This window comes from Lissotriton helveticus, chromosome 6 (assembly GCF_964261635.1).
Source record: "Lissotriton helveticus chromosome 6, aLisHel1.1, whole genome shotgun sequence".
NCBI classification, from domain to species: Eukaryota; Metazoa; Chordata; class Amphibia; order Caudata; family Salamandridae; genus Lissotriton; species Lissotriton helveticus.
Window position 1 is genome coordinate 1,102,242,487 of NC_136067.1, and position 25,346 is coordinate 1,102,267,832.

Sequence of the window (25,346 nt, forward strand, 5' to 3'; positions counted from 1 at the left end):
GTTGTCGTCTGCGGCTCCGCATCCGTCGTCTGCGTCGTGATCGCTGGGATGACGTCGGAGTACTTAGACGCCGCCCTCGCGTGCTGGCGTCAGTTCTGTGCCTAGCTTTCCGTGCCAGGAACGCAGAGCCATGCAAGAAACCAGCACTGGTGCCATGAAACTAGGGCCCTCAAAGGAAGATACCTTAACCCAAGATATCGGTTCGCAGAACGGGGAGGATGGGTGGGGCGGTGAGGAATCTAACACTAACTGATGTTTCTTACAGATATATCGTTACCGAAGGTAAGTAACTTGTGCATCTGAAAGAAACACGTTAGTGTTAGATTCCTTACCTTAGAATAGATACCCCAGCAATACCAACCCCGGTGGTGGGTTTGCGAACCAAGATCACACCAGGAAGTCCTGGAGAACGGAACGGCCAAAAAAGCCTTCTCTCCGGACTTGGCTGTCCAGGCAGTAGTGCTTGGCAAACGTGTGCAGCGAGGCCCACGGAGCTGCCTGAGAGATGTCCTGCGAGGGGACTTCCCGAACCAGGGCAGTAGTAGCCGCTGTGGCCCGAGTGAAATGGGTGCGTAGGGTGGGCAAGGTGATGGACTGCCCGATGTGAAAGGCGGTAACCACCTTGGGCAGGAAAGGACGAGTCCTCAGAACAACTTTGTCCAGATGGACAGAGAGGAAAGGAGGCTTAGATGAAAGTGCCTGGAGCTCACTCACTCTTCTGGCAGAGGTGATGGCGACCAGGAAAGCAGTTTTGAGAGTCAGAAGACGGAGAGGGCAATTATGAAGTGGCTCAAAGGGAGCGCACATCAGATAAGTAAGAACCAAGTTCAAGTCCCACTGAGGCATCACGAAAGGAACAGGAGGGAACATGCGTGTGATGCCCTTCAAGAATCTATTCACAACAGGGGACTTGAAAAGAGAAGGCTGATCAGGAAGCCTCAAGAAGGCTGAAATGGCCGAGAGATCGCCTTAGATAGTGCCCAGAGCAGAGCCCTGCTGGGCAAGAGAAAGAAAAAAGAGAAGAACCTCTGAAAGAGGGGCAGAGAGGGATCCACAGCCATTCCTGTGCAACATGCCACAAATGTGTTCCACCTGCAGGCGTATACCATTTTTTTTGGAGGGACGCCTGGCTGCCTGAATCACATCACAGACTTCAGGAGGCAAGTCAAATGCCTTAACTGTCGCCGCTCAATCTCCACACATGTAGGTGGGGACTGGACTGGTTCGGGTGGAGGACCGTCCCCTGCTGCTGCGACAGAAGGTCCTCCTGAAGATGCAGACGAACCGGGGGATTGGTTGACATACTGAGTAGCTCGGGATACCAGTACCTTCGTGCCCAATCCGGAGCCACAAGGATGACTTGGGCCCGGTCGCGCCTGATCTTCTTCAGCCTTCTGGGCAGAAGTGGTATAGGCGGAAAGGCGTACAACAGACGGCAGCTCCACTTGCGACAAAAAGCGCCTCCGAGGTAGTGCCGCCTTGGAAATTCCAACATGCAGAACTGATGACATTGCGCGTTCTCTTCGGTGGAAAATAGATCTAACCAAGGCTCTCCCCACTGTTGAAAGAGACCTTGTACCACATCAGAGTTCAGACGCCATTCGTGATCCATCATGCACCGGCATCTGAGTTCGCCCGCCCTGGCGTTCAGGGAACTCGCCAGGTGTAGAACCACCAAGGTGATGCCCTAGTGTTCCAGCCATGTCCAAAGGCGTAGAACCTCCTGACAAAGACTGTCTCCTGTCGTAGACCACGACCCCACCTCGCCCTGTTTGTTGCAGTACCACATGGCGGTGGTGTTGCCTGTGAACACCTGCACTACACTTCCCCGGAGAGAGGGAAGGAAAGCCTTCAGTGCAAGTCTGATTGCCTGCAGCTCCAGAAGGTTGATAAGGAGCCTGGACTCGGCCGGAGACCAGAGGCCTCTAATCTTCGCCTCTCCCATGTGGCCCCCCCATCCCAGGAGAGACGCATCTGTCACCACTGTGTGCTCCGGTTGGGGAAGGGAAAGGGTTCTGCCACTGACCCAATCGTGGTCCATGAGCCACCACTGCAACCGACTCCCAATGTCTTCCGAGATCAGGACGTGGTCAGCAGGTTGCCCTGATGCTGTGCCCACTGGAACTTCAGGTCCCACTGCAGAGCCCGCATCCGCCACCTGGCGTTTTGTACCAACAGGATGCAGGAGGCCATCAGCCCCAGGAGCCGTAGCGTCAGCCTGACCGAAAGTCGAGCTAAAGGCTGAAAGATTGGAATTAGAGCCTGAATATCCCGAACCCGCTGCTCGGGAGGATAAACCCGAAACTGCGCCGAGTCCAGAACCGCTCCGATGAAGAGGAGCATCTGAGAGGGACTCAGGTGTGACTTCGGCACGTTGATGGAGAACCCCAGCGAGGGCAGGAGATCGGCCATAGTCTGGAGGTGGGAGACGACGGTCTAGGGCAAGCCCGCCTTCAACAACCAGTCGTCGAGATAGGGAAGACAGGAACCCCTGATCTGCGCAGATGACCAAGACCACCGCCATCACTTGCATGAACACCCGAGAGGCACTGGTGAGGCTGAAGGGGAGCACGGTAACCTGAAAGTGCTCGTGGCCTACCGTAAACCGCAGGTAGCACCGGTGTGCCGGCAGGACAGGGATATAGAAATAAGTGTTCAGCAAGTCCAACGCTACCATCCAGTCTCCAGGGTCTAGGGCAGCCAGGACCTGAGCTAAAGTCAGCATCTTGAACTTCTCCTTCCGGAGGAAGCTGTTGACGCTCCTGAGGTCCAAGATAGGGCACAGGCCCCTTAGCCCTTCTTGGGTTCAAGAAAGTAGTGGGAATAACAACCACATCCTACTTCTGGACCAGGAACGTGCTCGATGACCCCCTTGGCCAAGAGGGCCGTAACTTCCTCCTGCAGAAGTCGCAAGTGATCCCCCGACATGCGGTGGTACTGCGGTGGCATAGCTGGAGGGGTCGCCTCAAAGGGGAGGAAGTAGCCCCTTTGGATGATTTGCAGCACCCACCTGTCCGAAATGATGGTACGCCAGTGGAGTAGGTGATGGCGAACCCTGCCTCCCACTAGTGTTGAATGGGCCTGAAAGGTCGGACTAGGAAGGCTTTGATGCGGATGCTGCGGGAGCGGATGTGGACTGACCCGGCCTCTGTTCCCCTGCGCCGCCACGGCGGCCACCACGTCAGCGACCGCATTGAGGTTGGTTCTGCAGCCTGTGGCTGGACGAACCTGTGGGGGCACCCCTTCCTTGGCCACGAACGGGACGAAAAGCAGAAGTTTGCTGGCGCTGGCCAGACAGGCCCAAGGACTTGACCGTAGCCCTGGAGCCCTTGAAAAGCTCAAGCGCGCTGTCTGCTTTGTCGCCAAACAGGCGACCGCCATCAAAGGGCATATCCATGAGTGTGTTCTGGACACCCCCCGAAAAAATGGCGGGCCTCAGCCAGGCGTGGCGATGGATCGCCACCGTCGTGGAAAGTGCTCTGCCTAGCGAGTCTGTGGTATCAAGCCCACATCGGATAGAATACCGTGCTGCATCCTGCCCCTCAGTAAGAGTCTGGGCGAGCCGTGTCTGGGCCTCCTCCGGACACTGGGGCAGCACGTCCGCCACCGTATCCCATGGAGAGTGGGTGTAACGGCCCAAAAGGCATGCAACGCTAATGGACCACAATCTTAAGCTGACCGAGGAGAACAGTTTCTTCACAAACTGATCAAGCCTTTTGGATTCCCGATCCGGGGGGGGGGCAGTCGGGAATGCAGTCTGGGACGTGGAGGCCTGGATAACCAGACTCTCGAGTGGGGTGGGTGGACAGAAAGCAGGGGTCGCCCGGAGCCGGGCGGTGGCGTCGGGCCCATGTTCCGATCCACAGGGGGCACTGTGGAGGGCCTGGACCAAGGGCCCATCAGAACGTCGGTTGTGGCCTCATTGAACGGCAGCAGAGGCTCCAAAGAGCTTACTGGTGGTTGAAGCACCTCAGTGAGGAGATTAGTCCTCATGGCAGCCGCAGGGAGCTCAAGTGCCAAGGCCTTGGTGGCCCTGCGCAACACCACAGCATATGTAGCCCCCTCCTCCATAGCCACTGAAGGAGGAGAGAGAAAACCAGTGTCAGGCGATGTGTCAAGACCACTGGCATCCCTCAGCTCATCTGCCCAGTCCTGACTTAACTGGCACTGCTGTGCCAGAAAGTCCTCAGACCCCTTCCAGTCCTCCCCTTCATCCGTGTCCTGATAAACAGGCATGAAGGACGGAGCCCAGTCGTAGGTGAAGGGCTCACCCATCGATGCCGTTGCGACGTTGGACCTGGACCGGGGCTGAAACCAGGGGCGGCGTCGGCGTCCGAGGACGGCGCCAGGAGTAGCACCATAGGGACCGGCGACAGCGGAGGAGTCGTGAGGTTGACTGGCGTCAACTGGGATCCATGCCTGGATCCCGGGGGGGCCTGCGGCACTAGGACCGACGTTTCCGACGGCGCCGAAGCCGCCTGCACGCTAGGACCCTCCGTCGGACCAGCGGGGCCCGAAGGTGCACCGGTAGACCTCAACGGCAGAAAGAGAGACCTCATGACCATGAGGAAATCTCGAATCTCGCCCGGAGTCGCATCAAGCCCAGGGACCGGAAGGTGTGAAGCTGGACGCGACTCCTGCGGAGCTGCGCGGGTGGTGCCACCCGAACCCTCGGCCGAGTCGCGCGACCGGGGAGGGGAGTCAGAAGAGCAATGTCACCTCTTCGAATTCTTCTTTCCATGCCTCGACTTACCTGAATGCGAGGACTTGGAGCCCAATGAGTGGTGATGGCTGCGGCTCCGCGACCGGTCCCTCGACTTCCTCCTCGACCGGGACCTCGAGCGGAGCGGAGCTGACTGCCAGAGCTCGAGAAGCTTACAGGACCGCTCCCGCCTAGCTTTCTAAGTCAAGGCCCGGCAGTCGGGGCACGACTTGACGTCGTGGTCGGCCCCTAAACAGTAGAGACACCGGCGGTGGGGGTCGGTAACCTACATCAGTCGATGACAGGCGTCACACGGCTTGAAACCGGGCATCCCTACCGGCACCAGGAGTCGAAGTCGATTCGAAAAGGATAGTCAAAAAGACCAAAAAGTTTGTCAAAAAGTGACTAAGAGTACAAGCTCTTCCCGGATCTGCGTTTGCTGGTGCGGAAAAAAGAAGAACTGACGTCAGAAGACGGACACGGAGCCACAGACGACGCCTACCGACGCGCAGGGGTACTGCTGATGAAAACTTTCCGAATCCAGTCTGACGCCTGGGGATATTCTAAGGTAAGGAATCGAACACTAACGTGCTGCTTTCAGATTGCGCTGTTACCAGGGCACCGCAAGTTTGCGGCTGCCATCGGGGCAGCGCTTTCATCGTACTAGGGTGCATTTTCACTGTTTTCAGGAGGTGCAGCCGGCGCAAACAATGATAGTGCGCTTTATGTGTCATGTGGCCCCTGGAGGGCTAATCATCTGACTAAAAGGGTTTACTCTTTTTATTCAGCTCAACAATGGACGGGTGGAAGGATTGACAACATCCTGGCAAGTCTTGGCCACATAAATAGACATTTAGAGAATGGTTATCTTGGCAAAGATGCAGTATAACAATATCAACTTGAAGCTCGCATAAAGAAACAGTACAAGATTTAATTTTACAGCAAACATTAAGACTGAAGAAGAAGAATGGGTTAATGTTAACTAGCATCCACTTCATCTACAGCTACTTAGATGGTTTTGAGAGGGATGTGCTTCAGTAAGATCAATGAGGTTAGATGACAATTGGGAAAGAAGATTAGGTAATGTGGAAATTAAATCAGAAAAACAAACAGAGGTACAAACAAAATCTAAGAATTCGGCAGAGGACAACAATCATGCATATAGCTATCTGAAAATGATAAATCTGAAAAATGTACCAACACAATAAAAACAAAAAAATGCCCAGAAAAGGGGATAAATCAAAGTCCATGACGGCAAGTAAACTCAAGATGGAGAAGTCGAAAACGAACATACTTGTTAAGGCTAATGTTAAGTAAACCACTGGACGGGTTCAACTAGTTTGAAATTGGATTAACCAGCTATATACTTAATCAATCTGATCAAGCACTGCATCATTGGTTGAGTTATCAACAGCAGCAGACTTGGGTGAAAGGAAGTCAAAACAAACAGAAGAGACTCAAGCTCTGTTGAAGACTGAAGAGTTGCGTTACACAGGGTATGAACAAGGACAACATGCTGTGTAGCATTGATCTATTAATGAATTTGCTAGGCTTTCTCAGGACTGGCAGTTATTAGTCGTCCTGCGGTGTACACGGAGGCCTAGGATAAAATGGTGCTGCCTCCAAGGACGGCCATAATTGATGGTATAGGGAAACGGGCAGAGAACTATTGCACTGAATATCATACAGACCTCTATTCATGCAATCCTCATGTCTAAATATTGAGAAAAGCAGCTACGAGCTGAATTCTAAGGGTACTTGCAGTTCTGCTGCATCCTGTATCCCTATTTAAATATCTTAATGAACCATGGAAGGCCAACACACAAGCTGTTAGCTGCATCAACTAAAAACAGAGGGTGGGGTACGATATTGCTTCATTGGATATCAAAGAAGCATTTGATATAGTCAAATGACAATATATGATGGCAGTGCTACAAAGTATAGACACTGGACAAACCTCATTGGATGGATACTATTTTCATGCTGAGCCTACTAAGGTCATGAAGACAGGTATTCTGGGAAGAGAGACTCTAAAGAATCTCTTGCTGATTTAGGATGGTGCGGTGAACAATGCCCCTAATTTGTTTCAGCTAGTGGGACAAGTATGGGACTGGGCAAGTAAAAGAATTATTAAAAAAAGAAGTTGTAAGCTCGAGCCATATATCTTTGAGAGAAGCATACTGCTTAAAAAATGAAAGAATATAAAGTGGTAGCTGAATGAGCAGAATGCCACTGTCGTACAAATAAGCAATTTTTTCTATGAGTGTATGTTCCACTCCTTTGAGGAGACAAATACACTGATTGGGGTGGCATTAGGGCAACTCCTTCAGTATGCAAGGGTTGCTGCAGTAGTTAGGGAAAAGTAGACATCATTCCTACGGGACACAGTAGACCTTTAGCATTCAGTGAGTAAAAGAGCCCACATGCTGGTAATTAGAGGTTAATGGGATGAGGGTAACACACAGTCACTGGACTTCAACCTGGCCTGTTAAACAGATATCTGGTAGAGAGCTATTTAAAATGGTACAGCTTCATTAACTATACAGGAATCATCTCACTTCTAAAGTACTTAGTATCATATATCAAAGAGCACAATTTGAAGTGCACATCAGCTATTGAGAGTTCATGATTGTGTACGCAAGGCTCCAAAGACAGAGAACCCTTTGGCATGTAAGCAGATAAGAGTACTAAAAATAATAAGACATGTGGCATGGCATGTTTATGTCTAATATATGATGTTACATACAACACAGGCTTTGCGGTATAGGACTATGGCCACTAGTCGTGCACTGCAGTGCATGAAGAGAGCAATAAGGCATGCAAAAAAGGCCTGCTTATTTTCTAATAACAGCCTTTCAATTCGTGCAACTAATAAAATTTGTCCTTGATTGTCACGTTTTCAGAGGCTCACGTTCACCGGCCAGAAGAGGAGAATTGTCCATTCTGTGAAGCTCTTTAATAAACACTGCCACTGAAATATGGCTAAGGGGAAAGAAGACCTTGTAATATCCACCTTGTAGGAAGAAGAAATATAGTAGCAGTGAGCTTTTATGAACAGTGCTGTCTGAACAAGAGCATTGTTCACTGTTGTGTGTACCAAAGCAGGAGCCAAGTGTGTGTTGAACCCTCCTCGCTACATAGCACACCACGCATAAAAAGGGTATATACAACACTAGTGTTTGGGATGGTGTTAGGTACGCTAACCAGTTGCTGAAAGAAGGTTGAATTATGAAATTACGACTTCAGGCCTGATGGCACAATAAGGTACGTGGGGCAAACTCCACATGACCCCAGGCATATTGATGAATTAATATGGCCATGTGGCCAGACAGCTGGCAACAACATAGGTGGGGATTAGACTAATTGATTAGGAATGTGTGTTGAAATATGCTGGGACATAGCTAATTATTTGCCCTCAGTTGTACAGTACTTGCTGAGATGGTACAAATATTTTCAATCATTCTTATTCACATTAAGTGTAGATGACTAGTGAATAATAAATAGGTGTTTAGTGTAACTTACCAATATTTGTGTGTGCAGTGACCTTGGGAAATAGGGCTGGGGTCTGCTGTATCGCCTGCAGATGAGAAATACATGTTTTCCTGACTTTTAACACTCTTACAGCCAGATTCATCAAGCACAAAGCGGATCGCAAAGGGCCAGATTCTGAGAATCTGGCCCTTTGCGAGCGCAATTTTTGCATTTGGGATTCATCATCCCAAATGCAAAAATCGCAAATTGCGAAATCGCTATATTGCGAGGAATTGCATTTAAGGAATCTCTATTTGAGATTCCTTAAATGCAATTCATGAACCATTTTAGAATTGCGAAATCGCAATTTTTGGCCACTATTTACCGCGAAGTCTGACTTCGTGGTAAATAGCGAAAACTTAGAAAAATGCACTAAAGTGCATTTTTCTAAGTTGTATGTTACACACACACATGTCCTTTGGACATGTGTGTGCGCAACACCAGTGTAAATCACCATTTCAGGGGTGCTACATGGTGTCCTTTTGACACCCCTGGCACCCTTGAAATCGCATCCTTATTTGCGATTAGCAATTTGCTAATCGCAAATAAGGAAGCTGTAGAAATCGCAATTATTTTTGCGATTTCTACATGAATCTTTAGTAGCGATTCCTTAATAATCGCTATTAAGGACTCGCAAAACGGGACATTGATGAATCTGGCCGTTACTCATTCTGATCAGTTATCTTTCTTTTCTGAAGAGGATGCAATTCAGTTTTAAAGCTTAGGAAATCTACTGGGAAATCTACTGGGTGTGAGGCCCAATATTTTGTGGATAACACAATAATATGAGGTCTCACATGTTTGGGACAAGATCATAATATGTTGTTTCAAGATTGTGTAGATAATGAGTTTTTGTCATAAAAGGACTTAACCAGGTATTATTTTAGGGAGTTAGTCTACCTTTCTTTCTCTAAGTATCTAAAATTGCATGTAGTTAGCTGGCTTGATTCAGCTGGCAGACTTGTGGTCCTAGGCGAAGAGGCATTAGTTGATCTCGTTCAAGAAAGTTAATGATTTGGTTTCTTCCCCTACTCTGGCCCAGTGAGTTAAGGAGACGAGGGGGAAGGCTGGTCCTGTGCCCACAGAATTCCATATGCACAGCTTTTCTCCTGTGCAGTATGTACTGGATACCAAACATGCCCTTTAACCATGACCTGCACTCAGTCCCTATGCTCCAACACCTCCTACTCACACCCTTTGGCAAAAGTTTCTCACTTCCCAGAACTATTTTCAAAAGTGTACGCAAAAACTTCAGGGGCTCCTAAGCATGTGTGTTAGAAATGGAGGTCTCTAGTTAGCTGGTTGTAACCCTATCCAATTAGGGATCATTCTTCCTATTCAGGATAAGGGAGTTACACTTCTGAAATAACCCCTGTTCACCCCCTTGGTAGCTTGGCACGAGTAGCCAGGCTTATTTTAAAGGCAGTGTGCAATGCATTTGCACATAACCAAAAGTAGAACAGTAAAAACACTACCAAAGGAAACCACACCAGTCTTACAAAAATAGTCAGTATTTATCTGTGTACACCAAGACCAAAATGATAAAAATCTAACATATAATTATTCAAAATGCTAATGAAGCAAAAATGACTATAACAAAATTTCCTTGAAGTCCATAACTCCATCCGGGGCTTTCACGGAGTTGTGCGGTGCCTACAGATCACGGTGCAAGCAGCGACTCAGTGGCGGTGTCTAGCATCGTCGTCTGTGAGTGAGACCGAGGGCAAAGTGCAGTAGTGCCCTCTGCAGTGCATTCAGGTTACGAAGTCAGCAGTGGCGTCGGGTATGGCATTGTGTTTATTTTTTCCTCTGTGGTAATTGAATAACCAGTTCCAGAAGACGGTACGCAGAGGATCTTGAAGCCTTTGTTGTTCCTGAGACTTCTTGAACAAAGGGGCAAGCTCTACTTCAAGCCCTTGGAGACCCTCAAGAAGAAGTTGCAGAAAGTTCAGTCCAGTCCTTTCTCTGACCAAAACAGAAGCAGCTACTGCAGGCCAACGTAGCAAAGCACACAGCAAAGTGGTAGTCTCTCCTACCAGCTTCTCCAGCTCCTCTTTTTGGCAGGTTGCTTGATCCATAGAAGTTCTAAAGTTCTGGGGTCAGGGCCCCAATATTTATACCACATTTTCCCTTTGAAGTTGGCGCAAAGTTCCACTGGCATACATAAACTGGTGCTGTCTGGCTCAAGCCAAGTTCACTTTAGGAGGGTAAGACAACTTTGTGCACAGCAGCAACATTCCATTCAGATGCAAGTGACAACTCCTCCTAGTACTCTAAATGCATCCAGGTCTATCCAGCTTGGCTATGCGTCACCCAGGAAAGGCAGGGCACACCTCAACCCCCCTTGTGTCTGTCTAGCGTGAATGCGCATCCCTGCTCCCGTCACTCTGACCCAAGACGGTGAATACACAAAATGGCAGAGGCACACAGGATGTTAAAGCAAGAAAATGCCCACTTTCTAAAAGTTACGATACAGAAAAGGGGGTGGTGATGAACAGAGTGTCTGAATTAAGCAGACCACTCTTACCCAGTCCAAAGATCAGGGCTTGATCCATCACCGTTATTTATCTCACTGCCCCATCCCAGCTCAGAACCTGGCTATATGCAAATTAGTCTGTCCCTGGCCCAGTGCATCATGGGAACAGGGCAGACCAAACTACCAAGCCAATTCTTCACCAGAAAGGAGACAAGCTACCGGGGACCGGTTTCTGGCATTTCAGCCTCTTCGGCCCGGCTTGCTTGAATCCTGATGGAGCAGTGAGAAAGGGACTCATGTCTGAGTATACCCTGCCACACCTATAGTGGCCAAAAACGATACAGAAAAGGGGGTGGTGATGAACAGAGTGTCTGAATTAAGCAGACCACTCTTACCCAGTCCAAAGATCAGGGCTTGATCCATCACCGTTATTTATCTCACTGCCCCATCCCAGCTCAGAACCTGGCTATATGCAAATTAGTCTGTCCCTGGCCCAGTGCATCATGGGAACAGGGCAGACCAAACTACCAAGCCAATTCTTCACCAGAAAGGAGACAAGCTACCGGGGACCGGTTTCTGGCATTTCAGCCTCTTCGGCCCACCCCTTGTTGTAAACACTTTCTAAAAGTGGCATTTTCAAAAACACAACATGAAAATCATCTTCACTAAAAGAAGTATTTTTAAATTCTAAGTTCAGGAAGCCTAAACTCCATTTCTCTATCTTGGAAAGTTATGTTTTGTAAGATGTTACAAAGCAACTCCTGTGTTAGCCTATGGGACAGATAGCCTTTCAATAGTGAAAACAAAATTGGCAGTATCTCACTATCAGGAAATGTCACACATACCTACCTTTCCCATACACTGCACCCTGCCTTGGGTGTACCTTGGGCTACCTGAGGCTTGTCTTACATGTAAGACAAGGGAAGGCTTGGGCCTGGCAAGTGGGTGCACTTACCAGGTCGACATGGCAGCAAAAATTGAGCGCTGACACTACAGTGGCAGATCTGAGACACCTCTGAAAGGCTACTTGTGTGGGTGACACAACCAGTGCTGCAAGCCCACTTGTGGCATTTGATTTACAGGCACTGGGTACACACAGTGCACTGTACTAAGGACTTACTAGTAAATCAAATATCCCAATATGACACAATTTACAGTTGGGCACTTGCACTTTAACACTGAACAGCCATGAGAAAGAGAAACTAAACCAGCAAGAACAAAATACAGCACACCCTCAAAACCAGTAGGTCAGAAAGCAAAAATACAGAGGAAACACACCAAAAGATGCCAGGTCTAACAATGTGAAAACAAATATCCAAAACGGAATGGATTACACCAAGCCAAACAAATTAGCTTTTCTTAGTGAAGTTCTAGCTTCATCACAAATTTGGTGTAATTCCATTCAGCGGCTAGTTATGTAGCATAAAAGTTCTGAACGTATTGACACATGGAAGAAACATTAAAATCATGTTTCGAAATGTCACTCATTTGAAACATCATGCAATATATGTCGTTTGATACCTAAATGAAGAGCATGGCTATATATTTAGTGTCTATATACTATGTTTCTGCGGGATTAACAGGCCATTAGATTGGCCCCTGTTGTTACAATATTTTATTAAATATACAAAGGACATATTGGCAATATATTTGATCAAGTAAGAAAGCTCAAGAAAGAAATGGTGATGTCAGTTTTGGCATGCAGCTACATATCAGCATGTGTTTCTAATTAGTGTTCATAGACTATGTATTTGGTGGGATTGAGAGCCCATAAAATAGAATTCATGATGTGATGGTTCCTTTTTAAAACTCATATAGAAGGTAATGGTAGTATGGCTAATCATGCAGGCGCATCTCAAGAAAGAATTGGTGCTGCTACTTTTGACCTACTTTCTTTGAGGTATTTGCACATTTGAGGTATGTGTTATGGTGATACTTTGTTGTTAATTTGTATGTCATGCATTTGTGACTATGGATATTTATGTTACGTTGGAGTTTGCTTAAAAAAACAAATCCATGCAATGAGGTATTTTTGTCACATAATTTTTCATGATGCAAATGTTGACTTTGTCTTAAATACACTAGTGTCTATGTGCACAATGGTATTTTAGATACATGCGTTGGATGGGTCAATGCAGAATAGTAGTACTAGTTTGCAAAACCATTGTCTTGTCAAAAATCTTTTGAACAGAGACAGTTGTATATGGTTAGATTAAATGACTGGACTATACTACCGCAACATAGTCATCTCCTTTCTCTCTAAATGTTATACATGCAGCTAAACGTACATGTAGAGCCCATAATTTACATATTCGATCAATTAAAATACATTTAGGATCCCAATCAGTCTCCCCAACAATGGTAAGACTGAAACATTTTTTTGTAAGGGACATTTATGCTTCATCAAAGGGTATAAACTAACTGTTTGAATGCTTATCTTTTTAAATGACAGATAATCGCCAATTGGAAACACAATCCATAATGTTACTAAAAGACCTCAAGCTGGTAAATGATGCTTGTTGAACTATACATATTAAAAGAACCTCTACAAAATATGCAGCGTTACAATACTGGGAAATATATGTATGATGATATATAGGATGTTGCCTTGAGTAAATGAGGCTGGGCTTTGTATGCATGACAAACTAAGGAGTGTAACATATTGGTTCTCAAAATATGGAAAATATTCAAACGACAAGGGACAAGGAATGTGTTCATATAGTACTATAGCACATGGTTTTTCATGACGTCTGCAGAATAATTCATTATTATGGCTACACATGGGGTTATGAGACCCCAATCTTTCAAAAATGGAGGTTTTTAAAATATTCAAGCATATAGATAGGATAGATAGATAAGATAGATAAGATAGATAAACACACATATATATAAAGAATATATATGCCCTTTTTCTGTTCACAAATAGTGTAAGGCCGGCACACTCAATAATTCATTGATCCCATATGAATATACATCATGTTGCTTTTAGCGAACATTGTATGACACATCCCTTATGCTATTATATATTCGTACTCGCCGCCTTTAGTCCTTCATGTTACTAAAGTTATCTTAATCATACTAGAGAGTCTCTAATTTACCGTGGTCTATAGTTTTGCCTCCAGATTGTCATACACTGTTCTTTTATAAGTGTACTGCCAGTTCCTCCCTGCTGTTTAGCCAGGTCGGAGTCTTTGTTTGAATGTCAATGATGAACAGCCATTCTAACCTCCGAAGCCTTAACTGCCTGTCTCCACCTCTTATATCATTCAGCACATTATCCATGCAGAAGAACCTCAACAGATCCCTATTGCTACCATGACAGGATTAAAAAAGTCTTCACACCGGATACATCCTTGTTGCTATTGGCTCTAAGGTGTTCGAGGATCCGTACTTTAGTAGGGTCTGTGGTGCTCCCAATATATCTCAATCCTCACGGCACACCAGGCAGTAAACTGTGTAACTTGTGTTACAGTTCATAAACCTCGTATTCTTCTTTTGGTGTCACAAGGCCCGGTACAACATATGTCAGGACTTTGTGGCTGTTAACACAGGCTTTACATTTGTCTCATGAGAAGAAACCTTGTCTATTGTCCTTTGGGAGATGGCTTCGTACTAATTGATCTTTCAATGACCAAGCTTTTCTAAATGTTAACAAGGGTGATTTGGGTTGACTTTCCTCTATTATTGGGTCAGCTTTAAGAATCCTCCAGTTTATCCGTGGAGACCTTCTAATATCAAAGCCATTGCTAGAACAGTTAGTGATCATTCTGAAGTCTTTCTGGCCTTCTTTATTCTTCTTTGTGGTATGATTGTCTTTCAAGAGATCAAGTCTTGATTAGTTTTCCACTTTATTTTTAGCTCTATCTAGGATTTTCTTGAGTAACACCTAATTTTTAATCTCTGAATACTCTGAGATGCTGCTGTCTGAAAGTCACATTCCCTCAGACAGTTTCTTTTTATACGTAGTAACTCTCCATAGGGGATACTGTTTTTCAACCTATCCAAATGACAGCTACTAGCATGCAGCAAGGAATTCCCTACTGTGGGCTTCCTGTGCAAGGCCGTACATAGTCTTCCATCTGAAACAAAAACTTTTAGGTCTAAAAAATATTCAGATGTTCTACTGATTTCCCCCATAAATCTGAGATTAATCTCATTGTTATTCAATATAGTCAGGTAGTCATTAGCAGATTGTTCCGTGCCCCTGTATATGATGAATAAATCATCGATATATCTGCTCCAGCTGACAACCTTGCTAGTCCATTCATTATTGGTATCCGACCAGGCCACCAGCCTCTCCCACCAGCCTACAAATGAATTTGCGTAGCTGGAGGCAAGCCAGGTGTCCATGGCCCTACCCTGTATCTGCTTAAAAAATGTGGTCCTGGAACAGAAATATATTATTATTCAAACAGAAGTCAACAAAGTCAATCAACATGGTATTGTGCTCCTTGAATTTCAATAAGCGTCAATTCAAAAAGTACCTGGCCTCATTCAGGCCATTCTTATGTCCAATGTTAGTATACAGACTGGAAATATCAAGTGCAATCATCACAAAGTCAGGTTCCCAAATGACCCTTTAATTTCGCTTTAAGAAGTATTTAGTGTCCTGGACATATGACATTAGTTGAATCACATGCCCAAACAAAAAAATAGTCCACATAATTTGACATATTCTCTGTGGGACTTCCCTGTGAGGACACTATTGGAGGTCCTGGTGGGTTTGTTCTGTTCTTCTGAATTTTAGGTAAGTGGTAAAAAGTTGGTAGACGTGGGTGAGGGCAGCTAAGAAACCGACGCTCCTCGGTTTCCAGCATGCCTTTTTGGTTGCATTTTGCAATCAACTCATGATATTCCTTGATGCCATTGTCATACTCTTTTCTTGATGTCTTGATGTAACTAGTGGCATCCTTAAGTTGCTTCAGTGCTTCTTTGCAATAGTTCTCTGATGTCAAAAGCACTATGTTCCCACCTTTATCTGATTGTTTGCAAATGATTGACTTGTCTTCCTGTAAACATTTCACTGCTTACATTTGTTCTTTAGTGATGTTCCCTTCATTTACCGGTTTGGCTTTTTGTATTCTACGTTTCTCGAGATCCTTGCTCACAGTCTCCGTGAATATGTCAATGGCATCCACTGGCATTTGTGGCAGAAACTTAGACGTGGGCTTAAATGGACTTGTCGGGCCCAGCGGCGTGATTCCTAGATGAATGTAGCACTTTACTATGCGATGTATTACAGCGCGTGCTATACAACGCGGTTGTTACAACGACCGCGTTGTTAGTACGTGATGCATTTACAGCGCAAGGCTTTACAGCGACTTCCACTAGGGGGCGCGCTAGACTTAGGAATAGTATTATTAACTATTTCTACTACAGTTGGCGCAACAGTAGGGAAGGTGTTGGAATTCATTTCCAATACCTCAGCGCCCCAGAGTGGAAGTGATTGTAAAGACTTGCAATGTAAATGCATTGCGTACTAACAACGCGGTAGTTGTAACAACCGCATTGTAAAGGTATTGTGGTATAATGACTGCGTTGTAAAGGTTGTTTCCCTTCCTAGATGCTTTACTCTATCCATATTGTTTATCGTCTCTTCCACATGAGGATTCCCTTCATCCTGTAAATTCTCCAGGAGAGCCAATGTTTCTAAATCATTGCCAGTTAAGGGCTCCATGTCTGTGGGTTCCGTTGTTCTACTTCGGTCTTTGCACCCGGGTCTTTTTAATTTAAAGAACTTGTGAATGTATGAATGTTATTTATGGATGTCACTAACCGGCGCCCGCTATCATTGAGAAAGGCGGTTGCCGAAGCGCGTCTGTGCCTGTACATTTATCCCAATACAATTTGGGTTAATTTGCTCCTGAGAGAGCTGGTATTTGTTTACTGAAAAGCGTGTGTGTGTGTGTGTGTGTGTGTGTGTGTGTGTGTGTGTAAGGTAATTGAGTTACATGTTGAGGGGTGTGAAACGTCACTGAAACAGCAACCACAATTCCTGTTGGGGCGAAGCCAAAGCACCACAATTCCTGTTGGGGTGCAGCCAAAGCACCTCCAAATTAATCTGTACTTAACCCTCTGGTAGCTTTGCACAAAGCAGTCAGGCTTAACTTAAAGACAATGTGTAAAGTGATTAAGCCCCACTTCAAACAGTAATCAAGTGAAAACACAACACAAGGAAAATCCTACATCAATTTAGAAAAACAGAGTAAAATTGAATTAATTATTTGAGACCGAGATGACAAAAATTCAATCAGTAGAATCAGCTATATGAAATTTCATGCAAGTGAAATTAGTGGCCTAGAAGCACAGAGTGCCAATTGTGGTTATCTGGTTGCATCGGACTGGGAAAATCATATGTTCAGGCTGACCACAAGGGAGAGCAGGCCTGATTCAAGGACCAAGTTAAGCCTGCTGAACAAAGTACCTTTAATCCTGGTTGCGGAGCATTGCGAGATGCGTCATGCAGCGGTAGTTCCAAAAAACTACGGGGCTGAGATTCAGAGTCTTGCATCGTTGTCAAGGATGCTATTGAAAAGGGGCTTGAGATGTGAGGACTGGTGTCAGGGAAGCATCGCATAGAAGAGGTTCTGAAGAAGATGCGGTGTTGCAATGCGAAGTCCTGCATTGATGTCAAGGATGCGGTCGACAAGGGGCTTGTGATGCGCAGGCTTGCGTTGAGGATACGTTACTCAGCGGCGGTTCTGAAGTGGCTGTGGGGTGCGATGCAAGGTCCTGCGCCAGGGATGTGTTTCACAGCAACGGTTCAGAAGCGGATCTGCAAGCAGATTGGTTGTGCTGTGTCAGTTCTGCCCACACAACTACAGCTGGGCTGGCAGAATACCTTCAGGCCCACTTCCAAGGGTCCAGGACTGGGGTGGCACCACATGAGGGATAGGACTCACAGCAGACAGAGTCCAGGAGCTGAGTTCAAAATGACTGGAGCATTTTCCTTCTCTGAGGCTACGATCAGGAGGCCAGCCACTTAGCCCTTGGAATCACTCTGAAGGTCTTGGGTTCAGGATGAAGGTCCAGTCCTTTTCCCTCAGGCAGCAGGGCAGCAAAGTAACAGACCTTCTTACAGCGCAGGACAGCAGTCCTTCAGAGTATTCCACAGGTCCAGAGATGTACTGGAGAGTTGGGTCTGAGGACCCACTATTTATTCCTTGTGACCACTCTGGCACAGAAGGTTCTGGAGGTTTTCCAGCCTCAGAGAGTTTTGTATTTCCTGCCTTTTTTCCCTGGCCCGGCTTCTCTGGGGACACAAAATACTACTGTCAAAACCCTTTGTGAGTGTGCTGGACAGAGCCTTTGTGATGTTCAAGAGTGGTAGGTGGCAGCTTCTCCCCCCCATCAAGTCAGAGATTGCCCATCCTACCAACACCTATTTCCCCTTTGTCTCACTGCCTAGGAGTAATACACAAAGACCAGCCTGCCAGCTACACATAGTCATGTGACCCAGGATACAGGCTGCAGGCACCAAATGGTTGGAACATGAAAATGCCAACTTTTTAAAAGTGTCATTTTCAGAATTATGACGTAAAATGTGACTTTTTCTGTTTTGTTTTATATAGCGCAAACTAGACCCGAGACATCGGGTACCAGAGCGCTTTGCATGAGCACCAGTTTTGTTACAGAAGGACACATTCGTTTTTGTTAGCACGGGGAGATTAAGTGATTTGCCCAGAATCACAGGATGTTGCGCGTCGTTGCGGAGACTTGAACCTGGTTCCCCAGCTTCGAGGTCGACCGCTCTAGGCGTAAGGCTACATCCTCTCCCTACTTTACAGTAAAGCTTTTTGGATGAGCCTAGCACTCAATGGAGGTGCCCCCTTTTCCCCCCAGGGCCTTAAGACCCTCACAGGTGATTAGTTGCACTTTACCAACCCTTGATTGATCGATTGAAAGAGAGTTTTAAAGTACAATTCTTTCAACACTAAACTTGACATTCTCAACTGCTCCCAATTAAAAGCTATAATGTATTTAATGTAATAAGTTAATCAAATGTTATCTTTTGGGGGTGGCAGGTCCTGCAGCAGTGAAAAACAAATGTAAGAGTTTTTCACTACCAGGAGATGTAAAAGTTAATAGTACATTTCTGATACAATTCACCTGCTATATGGGCTGTTTAAGGCATAACCTTGGGGTAACTTATATAGATCGAAAAGGATGTTTTAGGTCTGGCAAAAGATTCATTTTGCCACGTCAAAATGACAGTTTAAAACTGTACATTTAGGCTGCAATGGCAGGCCTGAAACATGCTTAAAGGATAATTAAGTGGGTGCCACAATCAGGGTTGCAGGCCCACTAGTAGCATTTGAATCACAGGCCCTGGGTACATGTAGTACAACTTTACTGGGGACGTACAAGTAAATTAAATGTGTCAATTGGGTGTAAGCCAATTTCACCATGCTTAAAGGATAGAGCACACACACTTTAGCACTGGTTAGCAGTGGTAAAGGGCACAGAGTCCTAAATCCAACAAAAACAAGTAGAGAAAAAATGGAGGAATGAGGCAAAAATTGAACACCCTAAGGCTGAGAGGTTTCATATATGTATATTGTATCGCAGCATTCATAAAAGGGCTTCCTACTACTATATGGGGCACTGAAATTATTGCCTACATGCGTAGCACACTACATTGTGTAGGTTGTGTGGCTGGAAGAATGTGGTCTTTGTTTTGATCCTATGTGGGAAGTGTTTCCATATCACAAGTGATGAACACCAAGGTGCGTTATTGTGTTATGGGATGCAGCATGTAACAAAGTGTTGGATGAGGAAGTGTGTGGGACAGAAGCACAGTTTTATGGTTTTCAGTATGCTGGTAGCTTTGAACAGCTTTGCAGGTCCCTTTATGGTATTTTATATGGTACAATCTGCTGAGATGTTGTGTATAGTTGTGGTCGAGAGGTAGCATGTTTGGAGGGAAAGAGAAGTTGGGAAATCCATTGGGATGGATATTTTCTTATAATCATCCCATGTCTTAGTGTTAGTGTGGGATGTAAAGACTTGCATGTCATTAATTGCAGTCCTGAAGAAGTGCACAATGAAGAGGAACAAAACGTGTTGAATGGCAACGTTTTTTCAAATGAAGATTTAAAGAATCACTAATTGGACTACAGTTTACTTGGAATATATGGAGTTTGACAAGGTCCATAAAAAGTGTGCTATGCTGTCTGAGTATTTCACAGATAGATGTCATGAATATTTATAAGGGAAATCCTGCTTGAAAAGCTTTGGGTAGCAAGGGGTATGGCAGCTATTGCCTGATGGTAGATGCACCTGATTAGTAGAGACTTACTAAACCAACCATTTTAGTGTGCAGTAGGTTTGCATTAACTGCCTTTTTTCAATCAGTTAGTATTTATTGAATCCTGGCTCAAAATATGGACCCAATTATAAAAACAATAACTGAATTGTAGGGAATGTGGTTCAAATGGCCATGGTCACAGGGGCTCACCCATAGCCATTGTTCCCGAAAAAGCTTATGAGTCTCTAGTCTCTTGTCTCTTGTCGTGGAGTAAGCTAGGTAGAATGGAACCATGGCATGATTCTGGGCAGAAATAAGGTTGCACAAGCCATACTGGAAACATGAAGATCTTCTTTTAAGCCAGAAAAGGAGCCCCCAAGGTCTACAAAAAGCCTGCGATCCCCAGTCTGAAACCACACAACTAGGCAACGCAAAACTTGATTGATATTATCACATCATTAGGAGCATCCGCTATCAGGTACAAGTAACGCCTTTGGCCCCAGTGAGAGCATTTTTTGCTGGCATTTTTGGACTTTGCACAGAGTTTCTCCCACCTCATCAGTATCATGAAATCTATGTGCACACTTGATAAAACTGTCTTTCTGTGATGGATTAATAATTCAGGCTTTTGGTGAACTTATTCAGAAATAATGTCCCGAGATACTTTCCCATGTCTGCCTAAATGCCATGGAATTTTGATGCAATGTAAACAATTATAATAAGGTAATGGACTACTATGCAATGCAAAGAATATTTTTTTTTAAATAATATTGATGTAAGGACAATACAATTGAGTGATCAAGTTATTATATTTCCCTATTTCCATTAATCTTATTGCTAAAGATGTAATTCAAATAAATATACCTTCTCTATTTGATTTATTGTGATGGTAGAAAACTGTGTAAATTACCTTTGATGAAGCAGGCTCCTCTTTGCAGGGTCCAAAGAAGTGGTTTCTTGGCTTTCCTGGAGCAAAATGTCAACCTGCAAACATATAATAAATCTTAGGAGGAGATGCAAAATACTAAACCAATTGCAATGCCTCTCAAAAAATCCTCTTTTCATCACTTTGCCTTTTAAAACATCAGTTAAACTACTTCTCGAAGATATATTCACAAACAGTCATGACTTAGTTGATTTTCAAATTGCAGTTCCCACCATCTAAGTTAGCTTCATTGGACTATGAGAGACAATGTGGCACAACGGACCCAAGTTCTCCAGGTTTGCTTTTCATAACAGCTCTTTTAAGTGACGAGTGGAAACATCAATGGTCTTCTATTTATTGTATGGGATGGGTGAGATCATTCTACAAGTGGACTAATCAGAATTCTCAAGTGACTAACACACTTTAGAAGGTGGTCGGAGGCCTGAAAAAAATCCACTTCTTTATGGCCTTTGTATCTGCCTTTTGTGTCTAAAATAGCAGAATTTCATGTTCTGTCAAGAAAATTTATTTTTACTCTATGTGCGGATCCTTAGAGATAACGTGATATGTTGCCCAGATTTAAGCCCATGGAACAATCCAGACACCATGGTTAGGCATTATTGGAAGCTGGCATGTACAATAGCTTGTCAACACCACGTGAACAGAATTGCCATTGTCAAGGTGCAAAGTAATGACTGCCCATACCAGCATAGTCCGGTAGGTAAATGACAGGAAAGGTGTAACACTTCACAATACCTTGAGGTAACATTTCAGGTCTTAACTTCCTGCTACATTTGAACTTCAGATGGTGAATTACAGTCAATGATCCATGATCACCCACATTTCTGTGGCCTTCTGAGTCAAGCCTCGCAGAGACACTTGACTGGGCAGGAAAGATTCTACTACCAACCATTGTTATTGGAACCATTAGATTGCATCCAGGCGTGTGCAATGCAAAGTCATCCATTGTTGCAAAGATTCTGCTGGTAAAGCAAAAATGTATGTTAGGACGACAGGACGCTGCAATATTGGGACTGAGTCTCTCTACAACAGTATCTGTCGGCCCAAATCCTAGATTGCTTACTGTGCCTCACCTGAACTCCTAACTTTCCCAGAGTAACAGATGATTTCAGCAACCTCAAACATGACCCTCTTATCCCCAAGGTAACCTTGGAGTGAGATCCTCCTCTTTCGTTACTTACTCACTCACACATGCCTGCTGGTTGTAAACATAAACAAGTCACGAAGAAATATCTACTAGGGGAAGATTAAGAAAATTCGGCACTCAAGATACAGTACACAAAATCGCTGTAACGTGTTATATTGGTGCAGTGCTAAAAGAGAAAGGATGTCATCCCTAACACAGAAATAAGAACATAAACACAAGTCTCCTAGCACACGCAATGTTATATAAACACAATTATGAGTTATTCCATTATTCTTATGCTCTTCAATCTTTTCTTTTATTGGATTTGAATTCTTCCGCCAGCCAAACTGCAAATTTTGAAATTCCCTATTTTGTGAATAACGATTAGCAATTCGGTATTAGAGAATTCGAAATTTTGGATTTGCAATCAATTGTATGATTGATTCGCAATGAATTTAGCGAAAGATACCTGCATGGTAAATGCATGCAACACTGTCTTACTGACTCTCTGGTCATGGTGAAACATTGCAGTGATTAATATTTTGCCTCTACCTTGTAGATGACAGCGCATATGCTGTTCGCTCATTCATGCTGACACCATACCTGAATCCGACCACACCAAGTGAACGGCGATACAATGCAGCGCACATATCAACTTTCAATGTGATAGAGAGGACCTTTGGTCTACTGAAGAGTAGGTTCAACTGCCTACATAAAAGTGGAGGTGCACTGCAGTGCAGGCCAGATACATGTTGCAGAATTGTGGCCACTTGCCATCTAAGCCGTCAAGTAGCCGTCAAGTAACTGTTGGTGCCTTTTGCGGTGAGACACATTGTATTCCTGCATTACGTTGCATAGTTCCTTGATGGCTTGTGTCCTGTGACTGAGGTTTTCAGTTATTTCCCTCTGTCCTTCCGCCACTGCTGTAGTAAGCTGAGGGATGCTGTCCTTCATATCAGCCATATTTTTTTTCATAGCCAGAAGCTGTGCATGCATTGAACGCATGTATTTGCATTGCAGGCGCTTCCCCTTTAGCATTGCGTGCTCTATCCCACTACAGACAGATAGTCCATCGCCTTCATCAGCTTGCCGTTGTGCCCTTGCCCTGTGCCTCCTGATGTGGATATTTCTGCACCGCATGTGCACTTGGATTCTTGGGGTGGGTGTTTTCTCAAGCTGTGTTGTGGGAAGGTCAGGTTTGCTCTCCTCTTCCATTATAAACTAAGGTAGTGGTGCCACTGTGGTCCTGCGTCTTGTGGGTGCAGGTGGGGGTTGATGAGGCCCCTGTGTTGTCATTGCCTGACTCTGCCTGAGTCACCCGAGGTTCATGGGATTCACTTTCATCTGACTCCTGCGCCGGTGTATCTGTGATGTGAAACAGTACTATTTCAGTTTGTGATTTTTACATTTATATCACATTGAGCATTGTTTTGTCTAATAAAGATATTTAGCAACACACAGTGTGTCGGTATGCACCTATGTTGTCTTCATTTTACTCCTTGACTTTCCTTTTGGAATTTCTGACTACTAATCCCATGATGCATTGGTGTGTAGCAAGTAAAATGTGGACTGGAGTAATATTTGCTTCTCTAAGACTGATCTCACTAAAGGTGTATTTGATTACCTTTACCATGCATATGATCATTTTCATGCATCTTACCTTAGGCAGTACAGGCTGGTGCAAAGGTGTCAATCTGCGTCACTCCATCGACAGCTTCAAGCTGAAGTGAAGACTCCACCAGGTCCTCTACGGATGTAGATGCAGTTTGTGTTAATGGGCCTCTTCTAGTTTTCCTCGCCTATGCAAGCATTGCAGCAACCTTTCCATTGGCCCCGGCTCCACAGGTCATACCACCACTTTCATAGATCCACAATGGGGCACTGTGTGACCCCCACTGTGCTTATTTTTGTTTGGATACCAAGCTATAGTTTTCTTTTTTCGTACTCTGGGACATGGAGTGAATGTTTTCCCAAATATTTCTCGCAGCTCTTCATCACTTCCTCAATTAGCACTTTCAACTATTTCTCGCTAAACTTTAGCTTTCTTTTGCCAAGTACTGGCTCCTTCTCAGTGCTTTTTGACACCAGGCTGGTTTTCTTGCACAGGTTCTGCTGTCCAAACAGGCTTCCGACGGATGTGCACCTGCAGTCTGCCGCCTCCTCTCACTCAGTACACAGGTAACAGCATGGAATTCCTCACTTCCCGGTTGTCAGGTCATCATGCTGTATCAAAATGCTAGATTCGCTAATTGCGATTCTCAAGATTGCAAACTCACTATTTTGAGAATCGCATTTACATAATCTGTAATTGCAAATGCGATTTTTACTGATTCGCAAAATTATACTGAATTTCTACATACATAGGCTTTTGCGTTTTCCAAATAGCAATTCGTTAAATATCGCTATTTGATAATTGCAAAATTGGATACATGTGGCCCTTAATCTCCCTGTGCCTAACAAAATGAATGTGTCCATCTGTAATGCAACTGGTGCTCATGTAAGGCTCTCTGATAGACTTCGGGTCGAGTTTGCGCTATATGAAATTCCCGGAAAAAAAAAAGAGAGCACATTGGCAACAGTTTTTTTTTAAAAGAATGATTATCTTATTGCCAACATTGGACAATAAAAGGAGATTTACATATAAAACTTACAATGAATTAACATTAAACTCTACGTGATTATGTTTTTAAAACATAATAGATGGGTTTTCTCCAAGGCATAAATACATTCAATTAGAAATGCTGATGGCTCCAGCCTATCTAAATATTGACACAGAAATATCCCAAAGAAATTCTTATTTAGTAGTCACCCGCGCTGATTAATTGCTATTTACGTCTGGAATGAACAGTGCACCTGGCTGCAAGATCTGTTGTTGGCAAATCTTCGAAATATACATAGAATGGGTTTGGCTTCACCATGAGGTGTATTATTTTTCCGCTTCATACTAGTGGCTGTTTGTGTATCATTCCACCTGCGGTCATGCAGGCCTCTTATTTCTTGTGTTTGGAGTCTTGTCCGAGAGGGAGAGAATGAGTAGCGTCTTGTCTGCGAAGGAGGATATGGATGTGTACGTGGATAATGTTGGCAGGGGGTATCGTGTATGGATTGAAGAGGATGGGGCTGTACGATAAACCTTGAGACACTCTGCAAATGAGTTTGCTGGCTTCCCAGCAGTAAGGTGCCAGGCTGACAGCTTGTGTTCTATCGTTAAGAAGGAGCAGATCCAATCAAGTGTGGGACCTTCGATGTCAATCTAATGCAGGCGCCCGATGAGGATGGGTGTAAGACTGTGGCAAATGCTGCAGAGAGGGGCAGGAG

At 44.9% G+C, this 25,346-nt stretch overlaps 1 protein-coding gene across 1 annotated transcript in view; it reads right to left on the reverse strand.

The window, feature by feature from the left end:
• Positions 1-25,346, reverse strand: part of NPHP1 (nephrocystin 1) — a 695,982-nt gene that overhangs the window by 638,230 nt on the left and 32,406 nt on the right. The window contains exon 2 of the mRNA XM_078648761.1: positions 20,867-20,940. Coding sequence (XP_078504887.1) covers positions 20,867-20,940 — 74 coding nt within the window. The remainder of the gene's footprint in view (positions 1-20,866; positions 20,941-25,346) is intronic.